The following is a 22502-nucleotide window of genomic DNA, read 5'->3' as shown; positions in this document are numbered from 1 at the left end:
GGAACATAGATAATCATTTTACAGTGTGGCATCCTCGTTTCATGTTATCATGTTCTAAATCAATCTGAGTGGAAGGAGTCCTTGGAATAAGTGGTACAAAATGGATAGAACAACAATTTCTAATCATCATGACTTCCTAGAATTGAAATCCATTTTAGGTATTTTAAACCACAGAATTACTGTGGGTTTAGCATTTAAAAAGTGCTGCAATCACCTCTTTCAGGTCTCCCTCTGCGTGGACTTCTGGTCTTCCACTTGGGAAACAAGGTAATATTTTCATTTATCCCTTTGCTATCCTGTATGCCTAATAATAGTGTTCTGCAAAAGAAATTTTAAAAACATTATTACCACTATGCCTTGAGATGCTTTAAGAAATTATCTTGTGGGGCCAGCGCTGTGGCTCACTAGGTTAATCCTCCGCCTGTGGCGCCAGCATCCCATATGGGCACCAGGTTCTAGTCCTGGTTGCTCCTCTTCCAGTCCAGCTCTCTGCTGTGGCCCGGGAAGGCAGTGGAGGATGGCCCAAGTGCTTGGGCCCCTGCACCCGCATGGGAGGCCAGGAAAAAGCACCTGGCTCCTGGCTTCAGATCAGCATAGCTCCGGCCATAGCGGTCATTTGGGGAGTGAACCAACGGAAGGAAGACTTTTTTCTCTGTCTTTCTCTCACTGTCTAACTCTATCTGTCAAATAAATAAAAAATTAGCTAAAAAAAAAGGAATTATCTTCTAACATAAGCTACTGATTTACCTCATTTTGAATGCTGCTAGATAGAACTAACACAGACACATGAAATTGTTTATTACACTGCTCTGAGTGCCAAAGTCTTATTTTAAGGAAAAATCATCAAAATTAGGGTTTTGGAAATACAAGGCATTGTGAATTTGATATGTGACCTATTAAATCATTTTCTCTGTCTAATATTCAGACACCAAAATACTTGCTGAACTAGAGATAATATTTATAACAGGCCGGCGCCGCGGCTCACTAGGCTAATCCTCCGCCTTGCGGCGCCGGCACACCGGGTTCTAGTCCGGGTCGGGGCGCCGGATTCTGTCCCGGTTGCCCCTCTTCCAGGCCAGCTCTCTGCTGTGCCCAGGGAGTGCAGTGGAGGATGGCCCAAGTACTTGGGCCCTGCACCCCATGGGAGACCAGGAGAAGCACCTGGCTCCTGCCATCGGATCAGCGCGGCACACCGGCCGCGGCGGCCATTGGAGGGTGAACCAATGGCAAAGGAAGACCTTTCTCTCTGTCTCTCTCTCACTGTCCACTCTGCCTGTCAAAAATAAAAATAAAAATAAATATTTATAACAGACTTAGTACAATGTCTGGGATAGAGCAGGTGCTTGGTAACTGTGCCGATTTCTGTGTTTGTCATGTACCAGCATGCTGAAAGTGTTCTTCACTCTCAAGTAACATTTGTCCATGTTGCAATTTCTTTCTTCCATGGAAAATAACTAATGAAATTTATTGTAAACACATGTATAATAAATTTATTTTGCATACTAAGAGGAAACTGTATGTCATTTAAATATATTTTCATTGTGGTGCAACTGGTTATGTCATGTCTTGGGACAAATGCATCCCATATCAGAGTGGCTGGTGTGAATACCAGATAATCGACACTTCTGATCCAGCTTCCTGCTAATGTTCCTGGGAGGAAGTGCACAATAGTCCAAGTACTTGGGTTCCTGCCACCAAAGTAGGAAACCCAAATGGAGTCCTAGCCCCCACCTTCAGCCTGGCTTGGCCTTGTGCCTGCTGTTTCAATCATTTGGAAAGGGAACATGCAGGTGGAATCTCTTTCTCATCACTCTCTGCATATTTCTATATCTATATCTATATCTATATCTATCTATATCATCTATCTATACCAATATAGATAGATAAACTTATATATATAAAGAAATCTATATTGATATATACCTATACTCATATATATTCCTCTCTCTGTATCACTGTCTGCCTTTCAAAAATAATTTTTTAAAAAATAATAAAAACAAATATATTTCATTAAGTACTTTTAAAATTAATATAAATGAATCAATATTTTATCCTATAGAAGTAAGCAAATATATCTCATATTTTTAATAGAACGAAAAATTATACCAAATTTAGGCACTGCAGATCTCCCAATCTAGCAGTACTGTGTGTGCACATTCTCCAGATTTGTATAGATATAACCCACTGGCATATTTAATACCATTTGACTAAAAACATGCCCTTCAATAATAAGTAGTTAATTTACTACTTATAGGTTATAAAGAACTAGATACTATCATATCAAGAATGCTTTAGAATAATTTTATTTCCTTTTTAAGCTCTGTAATCAGAAAACCTTGTGGACTTGTCTAGTCCTAGAACCGGAAACTGAAAGAGCTGGAAGGAATCTTAGAAATCATGTAATACTTGTATTAGTGTCACATTACATGAGAATTGATGAGGAAATAAAACAGAGTCTTATAAGTGAAAAAAAAATAAAGTAATATAGTAGTGAAGGCTGGGGTGGATATTCTAAGCATTTAGCATGTTTTAATGTTGGTTACTAATTGTTTTTAAGTATTGAAATTTGAAACTCGTACTATTTAGTACTGAAAATAGCTGACATATCTTAGTAATTTAGCTCTTTAGTATAAAGTTGGTATACAGAATTTATTTTCCGTTTACCTAGAATTCTGTATTAGATATTCAACATATTGCAAAATATACCTTGGAAACCCTTTAGATAGAATGGTTCAGAAGTTATCCGCAATACATAGGCCCTAAAATCACTTAGTAGAAAGTTCTGAAAGGTTTGTTTGAGGGAAGGTCGAAGTATTTAAAAATATTTTGTCTCAGCAGATCAGAAAAAAAAGGGATATTTAAATTTTGGGAAACCTTTTAGGGCTTTTCAATCAATATATGTTGTGCATATGGCTATACTAAATATTCAGTGGCTACCAATTAAATAAATGCTGCTGCCTGTGCTGGTCTTTACATGATGTGAGTACAGTACTTAACTATAAAGTCATTGGATTACAATTTTTAGATGCCTGATGATGACCTAGCAAAACATAACTATGACAGAGAAGGTTAAAGTATGGACACATAGACAAACTAAAAACAAATTGTGTTGCTACAGAGTTCAAGGAATTATAAGATCTAAGAAAATGCTATAAAGGAATTTCAAGGAGCAAGCACATTTCTGTGGAAAAGTTTTTTGGAGATCATATAAATAAGCTAGCTCTTTTGTATCATATGGGTAACTTTCTTCCTCCTTATGTGTGTTTTTGTTACTTTTGTGAAAATAAATGTTGGAAGAATCATAAAAAAAAAATCATGTAATACTGATCCTTAGCTCATTCTCTGAAATGAGCAGCAGTGATAACCAGTGGCTGGCTCAGGATTCAGCAGCCTGTCCAATCTACAGCTGTGACCCGTGGGCCTGATGCCCAGCATGGTATCATTTCCACCTGCTACTTCAGCTCATCATTGGGACAGATTTCATATTTCAGCTCATATGAGCATTGATTTACAAATTGCTTGCTTCCTATTCTACTTTGCATTCTGATGATTATTTTCAATAAGATTGAAAAAGAGGTATAACTAAGAGATTATAGCCATTTGGTATATCACCATATTTCATGTCTAAAGTAGTGTTTGACATGTGATAACAAGTTTTAAGTCAATGAGCAAGCAAATTAATAAACAAGTATCTAATTATACATATAATAATAATCCTCCTAATTTACTCTGTCTAAAAATTTTTTCTATATTTTATGAATCACATCATGTTCTGTTAATAAAAATTCTCCTTATAAAGAACTTCATGATCATATCAATGTTTCTTCAATGGGTTTGCTTTTTTCAATCTTTATTTTCCTTCCTCTATTATCCAGGACAAAAATAAATGAATAAATAACTAATGAAGACACATAATTTTAAATGTAGTAAAAATATTAACTGATGTGCTGCATACTTATTTTACAGGACGCAGTAAACATGAAGTTCTTCATTTTCACCTGCCTTCTGGCTGTTGCTCTGGCAAAGCCTGTAAGTATAGAGAACTTTCATAAGGATTTATTCTCATTGGTATATAAGAAGGGAAAATCTTTTATGCAGGCGATGGTGGAGGTAGGCAGCAAGAAAACAATTTAATGTGCAAACTTTAGAGCCCATTGTCGAAGACAGCACTGGCCCTGACTTCCACACGATTTGAAGGTGGACACACTTTACAAAGTAAGTTGTAGGCTTGGGGAGATGTTTAGCTACAGGTTAAAGGGCATATGCTTCCTTCTATTTCAGTTATAATTTACCAGAGAACTGTCTAAAACTCCTAAAATATCTCTTTGAAAGTGCAGGAAAGCCACAGATTTCAAAAAAAAAAAAAAAATAGATTCTGAAATGTTTATCAGTTGGCCAAATTTCATCATTATTTAAAAAAAAAAGATTTATTTATTTATTTATTTGAAAGGCAGTTACAGAGAGGTATAGGCAGAGAGAGAGAGAGAGAGAGAGAGAGAGAGAGGTCTTCCATTCTCTGGTTTACTCCCCAGATGGCCTCAACAGCCGGAGCTGTGCGGATCCAAAGCCAAGAGACAGGAGCCTCCTCCAGGTCTCCCATGAGGGTGCAGAGGCCCAAGGACTTGGGCCATCCTCTACTGCTTTCACAGGCCAGAGCTGGATCAGAAGTGGAGCAGCTGGGACTTGAACCAGCGCCCATATGGGATGCTGGCACTGTAGGCAGCGGCTTTACCTGCTACGCCACAACGCTGGCCTCTCACCATTCTTGATTGTAGTACTTCAGAATCTAGAATGATACAAAACAAGAGAAACTGTAAATTGCTTGCCAAATAACCAAATGCAAAACAGTTCCTTACTTTCTCAAAAAATCACATTGTTTTAGTAAAATAAAATGATATGCCACAACACAAGATGGAACTAGATTCTTCTTGTGAAATAATTTCAAAACACACCCTTGCCCATGCGTGAACCATTCACTCCTTTAAAAAAATTATTTTAATCTTCAAATTTGTGCCACTTTTAAGAAGCATTTGCCCAATCTAATAACTAATATCAACTAAATAACATAAAATGTGATATTATAGTATTAGTTCCTTTTAATATTATGTGGTATATGTATGCAGATGTCATATTTTAAATTATGATAGGATTAATACATAAAAACTAGGAACCCAACTTCTTCCTAAAAGTAGGAAATGTGTAAAGTTATAACCTAAATTTATCTAAAGTATAACATGATTTGCTTATAAATTAACTTAACTCAATAAAGTTCTCAATAACACATAACTAAAATTTTCTTAGGACCAAGAAACAAAGCAAAACAAAAGAGACAATTGCATGTTTTAAAATTCATAAAAATGAAATTTATATTGTTCTTTGTTTTTTTTTCTTTTTTCTATAGAAGATTGAGCAATCTTCAAGTGAGGTAAGGTCCTCTAACAGAAAGATGAAATCCTTTTATTTTGTATACACAGCATATGTCCTCAACTAAGCATCACATGCTTTTATTGAGAGGGAGAGGGAGAGAGAGAGAGAAGGCTCTCTGCATTTCCACAGAAAGGACGCATGATCATCTGGATCCATATTAATTGGTGATTTCTAAATTATTTCATGGGCAACATGCACAGAAGATGCCTAAAGATATCTTCAGTGTCAACCAAAGATGTTCTAATTTGCCTTGTATATTTGTTCCCTCTCTTAAATCAGAAGAAAAAAATTTCAGAAAAATCAAAAAGAAATTGGAGATTGTGCAGAGAAATAGAAAATCTTTTCTTTCTTTCTTTGCAATTAATGTTTAGGAAATTTTTGTTTCAGTTGTTCATAAACCAAATGTGATATAGAATGAGTTTTTTCCTCTGGATTATGAAATGTTAATTATGCAGGGAGTGAAATTTTGCTCAACTTTGTCCTGTATTCAAGCACAAATAACTGTTTTATGTGCCCAAGAGAAAATAGGTATATCAGTATGAAGATAATACAGTAAAATAAGCTTTTTTTTTCTTTCCTAAGGAAACTATTGCTGTCTCCCAAGAAGTATCCCCAAACTTAGTAAGTTAAATGTATTTTAATTTTTTCACTTTACAAACCTTGTAAAATAAACTTTTTTATTTTATAGCAATTTAAAGAGGATAAGAATGTAGTCATTTTCCCCAGTGAGGTAAAAATTTAATTATTTTAATCTATTTGCCACTGATGAGATACGAAACATCCTTCCCCATCAAGTTAATCTTTTTCACTCACTCAATAATGAGTATTTTAACTATCCTAGTGAAAATGATGATCTTTTCCTGGTTTTACCAAAATGCTTTGGGCCAGCATTTAGGGGTCCCAGAAATAGACTAGTTAGTTGTATCACTTCTCGGACTTTTGGCTAAGATCAAGTGTAGATGAGTTAGCTGTGTGTTATGCACATTATTAAAGCAGAAAATTTTGAAAGAATTTTTTCTGAATGTTGTCACCAACTCTACACTGTTTTACTCATAAAATAAAGTTTTCTTTGTCATAAACTTATATTAAAAATATTATTGCAACTCAGTAAGTGACAAGTTCCTTTTTATTTCTTTTCTTTTTAGGAAAACATTTGTTCTACAGCCTGTGAGGTATATACAGATTTCACACTTATAGAACATCATCATGTAAAACTGTTGTCTTGCTCTGAGCCAAAATGAAATTAATCTAAATCTGTAAAAATGTGGCATGTGGGCCATATTCCACTGCTTTCACAAGCCATAAGCAGAGAGCTGTATCAGAAGAGGAGCAGCCAGGACACATTGTGGTGCCCATATGGGATACCCATACTGCAGGTGGAGGTTTAGCCTATTACACCACACCACCAGCCCCAAATTATCTTTTCTATTTAGATTACTGTGTTTTTTTCTTGATATTGACTCGATGAAATTTAAGTCAATACATTCATAATAGAAACATTACGTATTTATCAAAAACAGAAGTCAGTTGGCCTAGGATTTTTTTTTTTGTAATTCACAATATGTTAAATAATGGCAAGTGAACTGAAAAGTTTTCGGCTCAATGTCTAAGTGATTCTGTGTCTTTATTTATTCATTCATTCATTTGGCAAATCTGCACTGATGTTTATCCTAGACTCTGGGAGTCAGTGAACATTGGATACAAAACCCCTCCCTGTTAATGTTCAAATTCTAGTATACTGGTTGCTTGTTTATTACCAAATAGGAAAACTGAATACAATTCAACAAAACTTTACATTGAAAATGGATCTATTATTATGATCTGCTTCTGGAAGGGAGATTCTCCCACTTTCGTTCAGGAGCAAATTTTTATATGTAATGGTTTATGTATTTTGTGTAACACCAATGTTTAATTGCTTTTGTTTTTTATTTAAGGAACCCATAAAGAATATCAATGAAGTGGTGAGAAATTCTTATTTATTTGAACAATTTTTGATTCATATTTTCAACATGTAATATAATATTAGTGAAACATGCAAAATATATGTTGCTTCCTCTTTTATTAAACTAGAGATTAATACTTGCTTTAAACAAATTTCTCCCCTCCCACTTAAATATTATACACCTAAGTCAGTGTATATTCTCTTGAGACACTTGAATTGAAAGTGATTTTTATCTTTGTCACTGGCTTCTCAAAAGTGATTTATAATAAACAGTCAAGAAACTTAATTGTTTCTTTTTATTTCAATCCTTTAGCTTATGATACTAATTATCATGTAGGTAAAATACGACCTATCTAAAATAACTTTTATCATTAAGGAAATAAGGCTGGTGATCTCATGTGGTGACCAGATTTTGATTATTACTTACAATTTCTCAAAGAATCTTCTAGAAGATGCTTTCTTTTATCATCAAAAAGTACATTTATCAAAAAAGACAGATTTTAGCAATTAGATTGTACATGAACTAGTTATCCAAACTTAACATCATTGTGGGGAAATGGAAATGGACTATTTATACAGTGTCCATTGATTTCCTTATCAGTTCTTTTTGAAAGTGTATTTAGATATTAGATATCTGACTCCAGACAAAACTGCTTGTTAAATCAAATCAATGTCAACTCAAGTGTCTTCCACTTGCTTTGATACAGTTTTATGCTGAGGAACTTCTCAATATTGCTTAGATCAGTGGTGCTCGAAGTATTGTCCCTCAAAACTAGCAACAATTACATTGTTTGAGTGTTCTGATGCACTTTAAAATTTGACAACTTCTTGTATAAGGGAGAGAGTAAAGGATTAAATTAGTAGTTATACAGGTCGCTGGTACAAGAAGCATTCACTGTCATATAAATATGCAGGCAATGCGCATCACGAGACCAGGTACCTGGCAAAGTCGTGGCCCTGAGATGTGGTCTTGGACAAGACCTGAAGTGTCCTTAATGAGTGGAATTAGCAAACATACCTTACCATCTCTCAGTATTCAATGGCCACTTAAAAATAGCATCCATGTCCTCTAGAAAAGATTGAAAGACTTAATCTGCTACATGACATGCCAGGCCTGTGTTGTAATACTTTGTCACCTGTCTACCTTCTGCAGGAATTTGATATTGTATGAATAATGTAAAATTGATGAAAATGTTGAAATAGAACATAGCTTAGTTGTGTGCTACTGTTTTGGAACAGAGTGATGTCTCTGATTCTGAATGTTTTGATTTACTCTAGTTTCTTAAATTTCTAATAAATAATGTAATTTCTCAATAACAGTGGCTTTGGCCTTGAATATATATTTAATTGTTCCCAAAAATCATTAGTACTACTCCAAGACTAAGTCACACAAGTAATGTTAATTTTTCTTACCTCAGGAATATGTTGAAGTTCCCACAGAGGTAAGTAATTCTTATTCAAATAAAGTAAAATTATTATAACTTACAGTATTTTCTTTTTGTGTATTTTTATAGCAAATTAATTTTTTCCTTACCACCAGATAAAAGCATTACTTACAACAACTGGCAAATTTCTCATACAAATAATTTCAAGTGAACTGTCAGATTATAGCTGTTTCTTTTCCCAAATGGCCACACAATTGATTCTACATTAATGAGAACAATTTGTAGGAAGTCATTTCTCATTTCCAGCTCATTTCCAGCCAATATCTGTGGATTTATATTCTAAAAAAATTTAGCACTAGACAATTATCCACATGGTTTTGGAGGAGATACAAACCTCAGAGAGTTTGTTCAAAGTGTAAATGATCTAGGTTGGCTACGAGAGTAGCTAAGCACTGTTACTCACTCAACTTCTCTGACAGTATCACCATAGGCAGGTTTCTCAAGAGTAAAGGTTTCCAGTCATAGGAGGTTGTGGAAGCCACCCTCTGTGGAGTGGAGAAATTTACTCCGTGTGAAGGGAAAGAGCATGGCTTTTGGAGTCACAAAATTTGTATTTTAACTCTGCAGCTATACAAGTTATACAGAAGCTACAGATTCCTCAACTAAAAGTGAAGGGAGCTAAGTTGACCATGAAGGCTTATAGTAGATGATATACAATTAAATTATGTTTAAAAAGTGCTATGCAGTAGACAGATGCATCTAAAAGACATGGAAATTAGTCTTATCATTGCTTTATAGAGAACAGATATTTATTTTTAAATCTTAGTAATATATTATCTTTCTTAGAACTCATAAACCTGGAACACCCTAAATAAAATTTTTCTTTTTAGGAAATTCTCATTGTTATACTGATCTTTCTCTTGTTTTGTCAAAATAATTTCAATAGCATCTCAGTTTGTACTACTCTCAGCACTGTGGATTCAGCCAACAATTATCCCCAGATAATTCTAAAGACTGACTTTCTACACACCCATTTGTTTTCCTTATGAAATGAAAATTCTTATAAGGAAAAATATCACTGTCATTTCATATTAGACCTCTAACAGAATTTTCTACAGCCAGATCAAAGGCTTTGAAACTCTGCACACTGCCTGAAATATTTTAACATTCATTCTCCTTCACAATAAATAATGAACAAAGATTAAGAAATTGATCAGGGTCTAAACTCCTGTACCCAGTTTGAAGGAAATTAAACTTCTGTTTTCTCCAATGCCAAAGACCAGACTGACTTCTAACACACATGCAAAAGGAATGACAAACTGAGACATACACTCTGTCATTCAAAACTTTTTCTTTTTTCTTTATTTCACATACATTTTTATAGATACTCTTCCCAGAAGGCCTTATTTATCAGATAATTTCTTTAATTATGTAATTGACTATAAATATAGACACAGTAAGTTTTATGTGTCTAGGCTATTCTTTCACTGGATTACTTTGCAACATTTACAAATTATCTCATTAAAGGTCTACTTTACATAGGTCTGCCAACATCTGCTTTGGCCCATTGGAGAGCCAAATATTGGATTAAATTCTATCATTTTCTTTTTCTGTAGATAAAAGATCAGGAATTTTATCAGAAGGTGAACCTCCTCCAGTATCTCCAGGCTCTTTACCAATATCCCACTGTCATGGACCCATGGACTCGGGCTGAGACAAAGGCCATCCCCTTTATTCGCACTATGGTGAGTTCCATGTTTTAAGGGATTGAGGAGAATAGGATGAAAATATTTAAAATAACCAGAGGCAAAATTCCCTTAAAATTCTTATTACATTTTACTACTAAGACAATACTCTTCTAACTAACAAGATGCTGTACCATATATTGAATAGTCTCTAGTAAATTTTTAAAGCAATGAGTCAAAATGAATAAAATCTTGGGGAACTGGGACTGCAGCCTTCTAAGAAAAATTGGAGGAGGACAGAGCAAAAATGTATATATCCAAGGATTCTAATGTAAATTTGTACTAGGAGATGCTACCAAGAATTTAATACTACTTCCATTTTTTTTAAAGTTCCCTACTAATATTGCTATCATCCCAGGAGACAAGGTGTGTATCTGAAATTTATAAGCTGAATGAGAGGAGCTCATTGTCAACCTGGAATCAGGACTCTGGTACATCCAGAACCGTATAAAGTACTCCTCTCCAAATATCCTCCAGCATATCACAGGTGACCAAAGACATCCTCAGTACAACCCCATATAGAAGCTGCCTGTGTTCCCACTTATTCCATTTCTTAGAAATGACTAAAAGAGCCGGGCGCGGTGGTGCGCACCTGTAGTTCCAGCTACTCAGGAGGCTGAGGCCGGAGGATCGCTTGAGTCCAGGAGTTCTGGGCTGTCGTGTGCTATGCTGATCGGGTGTCCGCACTAAGTTCGGCATCAATATGGTGACCTCCCAGGAGCAGGGGAACACCAGGTTGCCTAAGGAGAGGTGAACCAGCCCAGGTCGGAAACGGAGCAGGTCAAAACTCTCGTGCTGATCAGAAATGACTAAAAGATCAATAAAAGAGAAAGAAGTGTAAAGAAAAATACCAATTTTATTAAAATGCATTTTGTTTTTAAGGAATCTGCCATCTTTCCTCAGAAAGTAAGTCAAAAACATGTATATTTCTGTATTTTTATATTACTTTTTACTTTGTTATGACTACTTCCTTCTATATTTGTAACAAATGTTATTTATTTTGTAGCAATATAAGCAGGAAAAGGATGCCACTAAGCATACCAGTCAGGTAAAGTTTATTTATCTGTTCATTGATAAGATACATCTTAAAATATTTACACTCTTGATTTTTTTTTATCAGTCTCACCACTGGTTAAGATCTTTTTCAATCTTTGAGTGAAAGAGGTGACGTTTTCATGGGTTTACATGCCACAAGAGGATGTGAAAAGGATCCTTAGAAACCATAGTTGCAGATCATTTGTGAACCACATTGTCAAAGTTAGTGGAGTAATATCAATAGATTTCTTGGTAGTGGTCCATCACCTTTCTACCATCATGGCTGCACGATTGCCCCAGACTGCTTGGATTATATTATATCCTCTTGAATTAGAGGACACTTGCATCTTTATTCTGTTCCATGAATAAAACCCCTCACTACAAATCTAACAGAAACAAAAACTTAATTGTGATGCTTTTGAGCAAAACCAAAAGTAGAGCAGAATTGCAGACAGTATACAATATTAAATCATATCTGCATAACAGGATTTGTGCATAGTTTATTAATTTACATTTGTCATTGCTAATATAGTCATTATTAAAATACACATCAAAGACATTCTGTATACAAAAGTAAGACAGCTTTAGTATGCCAAAGAGTCCTCCATTCACATGAGCAGCCCTTTGGGACTAACACATGTTTTAGCATCTGGACAGTGATGCTGCACCCAACACAAACACCAAACTTCCTATCATATCAGTCCTCTTCTTCCATCCACCCCAGTGATTCAGTAAACTCAGCTATTATTTTCACAGTTGCTAAATAGTCTAATGGAGAAAAAATCCAGATCTTAATTTGAGACTGATGGGCAGGTTAGCAAATAGGAAAATTTTGCTATTTTGTGAATAGCTACCTTTTTCCAAAGAGAATTATCTGAGTTTTACTGATATTTTTAAGCACATAAAAATAAAAAAAATTCTCTGAGACTTATCCATACTATCAGAAGAACAAAGACATTTTATATTTTTCCAATAATATGTAGACATGAAAGCACTGAGTATATACAACATATGTGTGTATATATATATATAATGTAAATGTATATATATAATTCTTAAATTATGTATTTCATTTTAAACTATTTTCCCTGATGATTTAGTACTGATTATCATACAAAATTTGAGAACACAGATACTGAGTAATAATGGAAACAGCTACTTTTGTTATAATTTGGTGAATAATCAGTTAAAACTTTAATACTGCATGATTGAACTAATCAAACTAAATTTGTCAATTCTCATAAAAAGTAAAGACCTAATCACTTAGTGATTTTCACTTTTTTAAAAATTTTTTTCAGTTAATCACACTGTGTTCATCTTTATTTAGTTACTTACTTATAGATAAATATTTACTTTCTGTCAATTACAAAAAAAAATTGAAATTCTTCTACATAGTTTATTGCACACATATATGAATATATTAAGAGACTAAATCCCTGAAGTTAGAATTTCTGGGTAAGAGGATATGTACATTAATGTTTTTAAATTATATGTTTATAACAAACTTTGATATCATAACTGAATGTATGAAACACATATGGAATCTATATAGCACAATAGTATCCAAATGAGAGTTCACAGTCTTGTGATAGTTTTATTACATACATATGTGGTCCAAATATTGTGACCCTATGTATTGCTCAGTCCTGCTTGTGTTTTATCTCCCTTTAGAACACATTAGATAATTGCATTACCATTAACAAAGTGAATGCACACTAAGTCCCTTAATTAAATAGTAAACTGCCTTGACCCAATATTAGGTTTTCATAGTTAACTGTAGATTCTAAATATGATAAGAGCAGATAATATGAGAAGATCCAAAGGGTCTTTTTCCTTTCGAAATCTGATAACAAGTAAAAATTGTGTAACTCATATTATCATTTAGATTGATTATTTTTACAAATATTTTTTAAAATACCCTGAATTTAAAATTAGTCTCTCTCTGTATGTCTCTGTGTGCTTTCTTTGGTTTTAAGGTGTATTAATCATATTATACTATAAGTAGTCTTCTTGTTCTTGCATTTTACATTCAATACATTTCTAGCACATGCATCCATATCGTTGCTTGTAACATCCAACCATTTACACTACTGATGACATTTCACAATTCAGCTATTCATTTCTGTGTTGCTGAAAAGTATTTGGATGGTTTTGGTTTTAAAAGCATTTTTAATTTTGAGAGACATTTCCAAGCTGTCATTCTTTGAAGGTGGAGTATATTTCTGTCCAATTATCGATGAATGAGAATTCACACCTTTTAGTTTGAATTTTGTAGATATTTCTGAAGCTACATTTGGATGTCAAATCAGTGAGTCAGAGGAGTTCTTTCATGGTCATTAATAAAGAGACCAGAAAAGAGATCTCTGCTCCAAGGAGGCCTCATGGCAGCAGTGAACTAGCCAAGACCACCCCATTAACAGTACCAAGCTAGGAGGCTTCCAGGCACCTAAGAAGTAACCTCACAGGAACTCCAGCACTTATCTTCTACCTTGGACATTTTTTTCTGAATTTGTTAGATGGAGCAAATGGACCATCTCCCCTGAAAGAACTTATTATGCCACAAAGTAGGGTAGAGGAAGTAAGAAGCATGAAGCAGGTCAGGTCTCAGGACAACCTCATGCCTGTGGACAGCAATGGAGCAGCAGGGGTCAGGGACAGGTATCCACCTTGGCCTGCAGGCAGGTAGGGAATTCTAAATGCAACAGAGGTGAGGGGATATGGAGTCCAGCTTTGTCGTTCAAACTCCTGAAAGGGCAGTTTCCTTTCTGGGTAGGAAATCCCCTGAATTATTTTAGGTTTTTATTTTTCCTAAAGTTTTCATTCTTGTAAAGTTCTGTTTGTTGATTAAATATTTTCCTTACCCATTCTCTACCTAAGCCATTTTCTATACAATCCCTTTCTTGAAACTATTAATTTTTAAACTTAAATTATTAATAAAAACTGTATGCATATCACTAAACTCATGTGTCACTTTATTACAATTTTCAAAATAAATATATTATTAAAATAGGCTGACTTAAACTATTTGATTTATAAGTTAATCTGAGGAATTCATTCATTCACTTAAGATCATGAAGGTACAATAATGATTTTTTAAAAGCACTACAGATAAGTTTATTTTTTCATCTTCTTTATGAGAGAAGTTTATATGTATATACATCCAAAATGAAATTATGTTTATAAGCAACACAGTGAGAATGATGAGTCTAATACTTAATGTATTTCAAAGAAGACTATTGATTTGGAGAAGCATTATTTCCTCATGAAACTATATTTGATTCTTAGTTTTTAAAATGAATATTAAAATAATATTGTATTACTCTTGAAACACTTTCAGCACAATAGAGTGAGACTTTAGCTTATGAGAGCTACAGTTTCTTGGTACTCCTTAACTGCTGTTATGTCATTTAACTTGAATTATTTTAGTTAAGAAGTTGCATATTAGAACACACTTACACAAAGCTCAAATTTCACATGGTTATTTCTTTTCTAAAAAGAATTTTTTATTATTTTTCAACATGGTATCTTATTACAATCAGTCTTTTTCATCTGTCATACTAACACCCTTGTTGTATAAGAGAAAGATCTGTAATTCCACAAATATTAATAAATACAGCTAAATTCAGCCATCTTCATTCCCAAATTTTGATTCTTATTACTTTTTATTTCTCAAGGAATCTTCTAGTAGATAATCTAGAGAGGGAAACTATATTTTTAGAATCAAGCAACCTAACTGTGTTCTTTTGCTGCTGGCCAATTATTTTAAGTAAATTAATCTCTGCTATTTTTTTTATCAGAAACACATCAAAACATCCAGTGGAAATAAAGAAAAAGCCTCCTAATAAACAGATATAGAATCAAAGTCATTATAGAGATGTGAATTGAACTCTCTCACAGCCCAGAGTAGCTTTTATAGCCCACGCACTTAGACAATGTATAGCTGAACTCTTGTTCATTTCTTGTTTAAAGATGTATTTATTTTTTGAAAGAGTCAAGTACAGAGAGGGAGGGACATAGAGAGAGAGAAAGATCTATCTGCTGTTTCACTCCCCAGATAGCAGAAATGGCCTGGGCTTAGCCAGGCAGAAACCAGAAACCAGGAGCTTCATCCAGGTCTCCCATAGAGACCTAAGCACTTTGGGCTATCCTCTACTGCTTTTCCCTGGGGCATTAGAAGGAAAATGGATGGGAAATGGAGCAGCCAGGACACAAACCAGGGCCCATGTGGGATGCCAGCATTGCAGGCAGCAGCTTTACCCACTATGCCACAATGCTGGCTCCTCTTGTTCATCTCTTTCTTCTTTTTTTTTTTTTTTGTTTGTTTTTTTGATTCATTTATTTATTTGAAAAGTAGAGGTAGGGAGAGGTAGAGGCAGGGCAGGGGGTGGGGGTGTCTTCCATCCACTGGTTCACTCCCCAAATGGCCGCAATGGCCATAGCTGTGCCGATCCGAAGCCAAGAGCTTCCTCCAGCTCTCCTACACAGGTGCAGGGGCCCAAGAACCTGAGCCATCTTCTACTGCTTTCCCAGGCCACAGCAGAGAGCTGGATGGGAAGAGGAGCAGCCAGGACTCAAACTGGCACCCATATGGGATGCCAGCACTCCTCTTGTTCATTTCTAAAACAAACCATTGTCAAGTCAGGATCCTTTTCACTGCCTTTACTGTAGTACCCAGGACCCATCCTCGTATTGTTTGAGGGTCGGATACTGGAGTGGTTGCAAATTGTATAAATTACAGGTACACTGTTGGAATAGATAGCCAAGTGGAGAAACACAGCTGGAAACTGTCCTGGAAGAAGGCAAAGTGAGGATTCTGAGTCCTGTGGCTTGGAGCACAGCCCAAAGTCTTCCTCTGGAGTGTGGTTGAAATCAAGCTTTACCTTTTCTTTCCATCTCTAAGTGTGGACCACTGTTAAACCCATGATCCTCTAAGAAAGGGCTTGGGGTGGCAAACACACCTGAGCAGGTTGGATTAGACTCTCTGTCTCTCTCTCTCGTGTTTTCCAAGTGCTTACACCCCATGTGACACTACATGGGCAGTGCAGATACAAAATTTGAAATAAATCATATTTTCTGTCAAGTACCATTATGTTGTCACAGAGGTCTGATAATGAATATGTAAACTCATTTAATTCATAATAAGTTTCTATAATGTAGCTGAAGCATTCACTCAGGTAAGAAATTTTCTTTAGATGAACTTAATTAAATATTACCCCAGAACATTTCCTCTTGTGTTTTATAACAGTTTGTTCTTGTTTCTAACAGAAAACTGAACCGACTGAAGAAGAAAAGGCTTTTCTAAAATACTTGGTAAATTTCCCATAAAAACATTTATAACACATGTGATTTTACTTGTACACTACTGAACTGCAGTTCTCTTGATAAGAAAAACCTGTGTTTAGTAAATTATATTTATAAAAGTCTTCCTTATAGTTTGTCTAAATTGTTATAGGAACATTCTTACAGTATACTAATTGTCTTATAGCCACATATCCACCGAACAATTATTTCTTGGTAAGTCTAAAGACCCACTGATTTTCCACTTCATAGTAATTGACAGTATCCTGAAGAAGGTTGCCATTGTGCTTAATTCCAACTTTAATCCCTACAATAATCTATATCCAGCTCTGTATAAATGGTTCAAAACAGGACATGGAGAAGGGGAATATTTATTCATCATTAAAGTGTGGCAGGCACTATGCAAAATGCTTTCTCTGTACCAATCCATTTACTTCTATATCAATATTAACACTAAGACTAGCTGGCTCAGTGTCTCGGATTCCACTAAATCAAATCACATGTCCTATATGGCTCTAAGGACCAGGGTTTTTCTACTAGATAGAGAAAAGAAACCACAACCTGAGAAACTTAGATCAAGACATCACCCTCTTGCCTTCTTTTTTTTTCTTTTTTTTTCTTTTAACTTTTATTTAATGAATATAAATTTCCAAAGTACAGCTTATGGATTACAATGGCTTCCCCCCAATAACATCCCTCCCACCCGCAACCTCTTGCCTTCTTAAAGGCAACCACCTTTTCATTTATTTTCTTCACTTAAACTTTTTGGTCTTAGGTTCTGAATTAACCAAAGGATTCTCTTAACACTGCAGTTTATTCTATGAATGTGAACACAGAATTAATTTTTGTATAAATAAATTTCATTTAGGTCCATTTGGTGTCATTGAGAATTTATCTAAAGTAATTTTAATTCATTTGCTTACGTCCAGCTCTACTCTGATTAATGGAATATTGGAATAATAATATACTTTTTCTAGGATGAAATGAAACAATATTATCAGAAGTTCACTTTTCCCCAATACCTAAAAAATGCTCATCATTTTCAGAAAACTATGAACCCTTGGAATCATGTTAAGACAATTATTTACCAAAGTGTACCCACTCTGGTGAGTACTCTCTTTTTACTGTTAATTTAAAAATTAGTTCCTTTTGTGGTAAAATTATATAGAAAAATATAGAGAAATAAGATCCCAATAAGCTCTCAACCATAAGCCAAAGCAAATCTAAATAAAGCTTTATAGGCTGCAAATTAAATTATAAATTATATAATACAAACACAATTATCATAGGTGAAAATAATAATTTAACTGCTTGCTTATAATATTTCAGCTGACTCCTATAGCAATTTTTAGAGATGGGTCAAACTAGAGAACATTATCTATATTTTCCAAAAGTATAACATTATGCAAGATACCTAGATCAATCTCTATATAACAATTATCCTTTATTTCATTAATAAAAAGAGAAATTTGACTTACAAAACATTTTCTCTAACATGAGGAATAAGTGGAAGAAAAACAGGAAATTGAATCCAACAAATGGGTATCTGAATACAAAAATATAGATTTAGAATCAGAAGGCAATATAAAAAAGCTTTTGACTTTAAGCAAGTCACATAATTTCCCAGTGCATTGTTTAACTGATCTGTCTTTCTAGAAATTTAGACAACATAGAAAGATATCTCTCTTATTATTAGAGAAAATGAGAATTTAGTTGTTATGGATTGCACACAAGATGCCTAAAGAATTCCTAAATATTTCCATAGACATGTGAACATTGTTTTTGCTTGTTCCTTAATATAAACTTTCAAAAATGTGTTTTTTCTTTCTTTTATTAAAGAGATACTTATAAAATTCTTGAAATAACTGCTTCTACCTTATCTTGGTAAGTGCCTTTGAGACTAAAATTTAAGCAATGGCATAAAAGGAATTTTTATGTGAATAATGCGATCTTAAATGTTAAGTAATATAGTTTCAAGTTTGGAGAAATTATATTTCACATTGAAATGTATTAAATTGTGCTTGCATCTTTTGGCTCACCAACTATCTACATAATTTGCGTATATATATATATATATGCTTTATAAACACTTTTAAAATAAACTGTGATAAATTTTCTCAATACTTAGTGATACATTCAGATACAAGCAATGCTTCTGAGTGGAAATCACAACACTCACACAGATGTTTTCCTTTCACCTTAAAGTTAAGCCAAGAAGCTCAGACTAAGTATTTTGGTTTGAGGAAAGGTATACTTGTGTAAGGTCTGAAGCATTTCATATACAACTCCAACAGTTTCAAAATAAATTCCTTACATCATTTTCTCTGAAAAAAAATCACCAAATATTTTACTTTCCTTCCTTTTCTTATTTCTCTCTGACCGCTTTTAAATATTAATTAATTAATTAATTTGAACAGCAGAGTTACAGAGAGGCAGAGGCAGAGAGAGAGGTCTTCCATCCACTGGCTCACTCCCCAATAGCCACAATGGCCAGAGCTGTGCCAATCTGAAGCCAGGAGCCAGGAGCTTCTTCCGGGTCTCCCATGTGGGTGCAGGGGCCCAAGCACTTGGTCCATCTTCCACTGCTTTCCCAGGCCACAGCTCTCTCTGACATTTTAATGAATGGCTTTAGAATCATGATGGAGTTTCAAGGACTACTCTTCTGTCTGTAGTCACCTTTTCTGCTTAATTTTTATTTATTTATTATTTATTTATTTGAGAGGAAGAGAGAGAGGAGAGGGAGAGAGCTCCCAGGCACTGGTTTACTCCCCAACCACTAGCTGCAGCTAGGGGGCGCTGAATCTGGGAGCCACAAACTCAAATAAGATCTCCCAGATGGGTGGCAGGACTCATCTATGTCCACAGTCACTGAAGCTGGAGTCAGGAGCCAGAGTTAGGAATTGAACCCAGGCACTCTGATGTGGGATGTGGCAACTTAATCTGTGCCTTATGTTCCAAGTCAAATGTCCGTCATCTTTTTATTATTATTATCATTTTATTCTCTGATTTCCTATCAACGTCACATCATCAGCTGAAAACGTTGCAGGTTTTTGCCCACCCGTCCCTCGCTCCTGCAGCTTCTTTCCATGCACACTGGCAGCAAATGTGCTGGTTTTTGTGGCCAGTTCCACCCTGGTGAAATGACAGTTCGGTGTCCAGGGAAGCAGGATGGGAGCAGTCCCAGGAAAGAAGACTGCAGGCTCTTGCCTGATGCTATAGAAAGCTGTTTTTTATTTTATTTTGCTTTTTTAAGATTTATTTATTTACTTGAAAGTTAGAGTTACAGAAAGGCAGAGGCAGAGAGAGAGAGAGAGAGAATCTTCCCTCTGTTGGTTCACTCCCCAAATGGCCCAGCCAGAGCTGGGCCGATCCAAAGCTAGGAGCCAGGAGCTCCTTCTGTGTCTCCCACATGGGAGCAGGAGTCCAAGTGCTTGGGCCATCTTCCACTGCTTTCCCAGGCCACAGTAGAGAGCTGGATTGGAAGAGGAGCAGCTGGGACTCAAACCTGCGCACATAAGGGATGCCAGCACTATAGGTGGTGGCTTTGCCCACTATGCCACAGTGCCAGCCCCTTTATTTTTCTTATATTGTCCTTTCAATATTTAGGTTGTCTCCTATCCTGGAATTCTGTCTCACTCAATTTATCTTCTCTATTTTTTTAAATGGCCTGAGCACACATTTGCAAAATAAAAATGCAGGCTTCACAAAAATGACTAATAATAGTAATAATAATATTTCATTAAAGGCTTATACTTCTTAGCTCTTTACCTATATTAGCTAATTTAATGCTCAGAAGAAACCCATGAGGTAGCTAACACTACTTGGTTTAAGGAATCTGAAGCCCAAATTAGATTAAAGAAATTTTCATGATAACCCTGAGGCTACAGAAGAACCAAAAATCTAGTAGAGATCTCCAGCACTAGGCCTCAATTATTCCACGACTGATGTCAAGCTACACCCAAAGCCAGCTTGGGGGATTTTTGAGAGGATGTTTTTGACTTGAGTGCACTGTTACAGTCTTGTCTTTGATCATTTCTCTTTGGTTCTCATAATGGAAAATAGTCTGATCACATCACAAAATAATCTCAAGGGAGAAATATCATAATCTTAATTGCTAGAGTTAATGGTCAAAAATAATTCTATTATATAAATAGCAATATTTCATTTACTATCATTATTCATATATTTATCATATATTTAAAAAAAATCTTATGTCCCATGATGAGAGAGACTTGAGAAATTTCAGAATGAAAACATTGAACTTACCCTTACTAATCTCTGCTAGACCAGGATGTAGAACTGGCAATGTGATCTGTCAAATGTTGAGTTAGAGATGGGAGAAGGAAATGGCAGTACAACGATATGGGCAGGTGATAGATCAAGAAGAAAACTATCAGGCAAATTGTATTTCGTAAGAAAATTACAAAAGAAACAGAAAAGTTAAAAAATATGCAATGGAATTTTGAAAAATATTTTTAACTTATTTCTTGAACTATGCACAGTTATTTTGCACAATAAAATTGAGTAATATCTAGATTCCAGTTAGAACAAATGGTTTAAAATATAATAAGCAGTAATATTTTATATGTCCAATAAGCTATGTGGAAAATAAAATAATTAAAATTTCCTTCACAATTGACTAGAAATGTAAATTTGTATCACTCAATAAATATATAGAAATACTATTTTTGTATCCCATATTGAAGAGGCTGGCAATGTGTAAGCTCTCAGTCACCAAACTGTTCAACTTTATCTTATCAATAATCAATCTCCTTTTCTACCTTGTAGACTTTACTGGGCCTGTCAAGCACCATAATAATTATGAAAATCATATGCAGTGCCTGATATTATCCAGGGCACTAGAAAATAGAAACTAATGATAGTTATAATTAACAACATTCTGCCTGTCAAGAATGAATGGACATGTGTGTGTGTTTGTGTGTGTTCTGTATACAGACAGACATTATATTTTGGAATATAAACCCAGCACTGTCTTTTTTTTTTTAGATGTGACTGGGAAATCTGTCTTCTACCATATTACTTCATAGTACCAGCATTGCGTGGACAGGCTGATTGATAAGGCGGAAATTTTGAGCCAAAGAAAGATTCTGAAGAAAGTGTCCTGAATTGCTTATGCTCTTCCTGTTAGTTCATATTAAATATGCTGGATCTGTATTGTGATTTCACATGAACTGGGTTTATTATTTAACATGGCTTCATCACTCTTTCTGAATTATGGAAACATTTTTCTTTTCCCAAGGAAATAAAATTTCAAGCGCATTCTTTGGTGTGAAATCATCATTTACACTGTTTGGGTTGATCCAGGAAGCTATCGGTGTTATTTTAAGCAGCACTGGGGCAGGCGTTATGGCACAGCAAATTAAGCTGCTGCTTGCTGACACTGGCATCTCACAGCAGAGTGCCAGTTTGAATGCCAGCTTCTCTGCTTCTGATCCACCCCTGCTCGTGCCCCTAGGAAGGCAGAAGGAGATGGCGCAAGTATTGGGCCCCTGTCATGCACAGGTCAGACCTAGATGGAGCTCCTGGCTCCATGGCAGCCACTTAGGGAGTGAAGCAGAGAATAAAGATTCTCTCTCTCTCTCTCTCTCTCTCTCTCCTGGCTCCATGGCAGCCACTTGGGAAGTGAAGCAGAAAATAAAGATTCTCTCT

General features: G+C 35.2%; 1 protein-coding gene across 1 annotated transcript; it reads left to right on the top strand.

The window, feature by feature from the left end:
- The first annotated feature begins 212 nt into the window (after positions 1–212).
- CSN1S2 (alpha-S2B-casein) lies at positions 213–22111 on the top strand. The gene is given in 13 exon segments (NM_001082401.1): positions 213–267; positions 3967–4029; positions 5402–5425; positions 6010–6048; positions 6573–6599; positions 7362–7388; positions 8788–8811; positions 10371–10499; positions 11506–11547; positions 16800–16844; positions 17810–17938; positions 18672–18716; positions 21840–22111. Coding segments are annotated over 11 exon segments (549 nt in total). The 5' UTR covers positions 213–267; positions 3967–3978; the 3' UTR covers positions 18684–18716; positions 21840–22111.
- Positions 22112–22502: the final 391 nt, after the last annotated feature.

The sequence above is a fragment of the Oryctolagus cuniculus genome, chromosome 8, assembly GCF_964237555.1.
Source record: "Oryctolagus cuniculus chromosome 8, mOryCun1.1, whole genome shotgun sequence".
Lineage (NCBI taxonomy): Eukaryota > Metazoa > Chordata > Mammalia > Lagomorpha > Leporidae > Oryctolagus > Oryctolagus cuniculus.
Note: the sequence above shows the minus strand (reverse complement) of the source record. Positions and strands in the feature narration are given on the sequence as shown.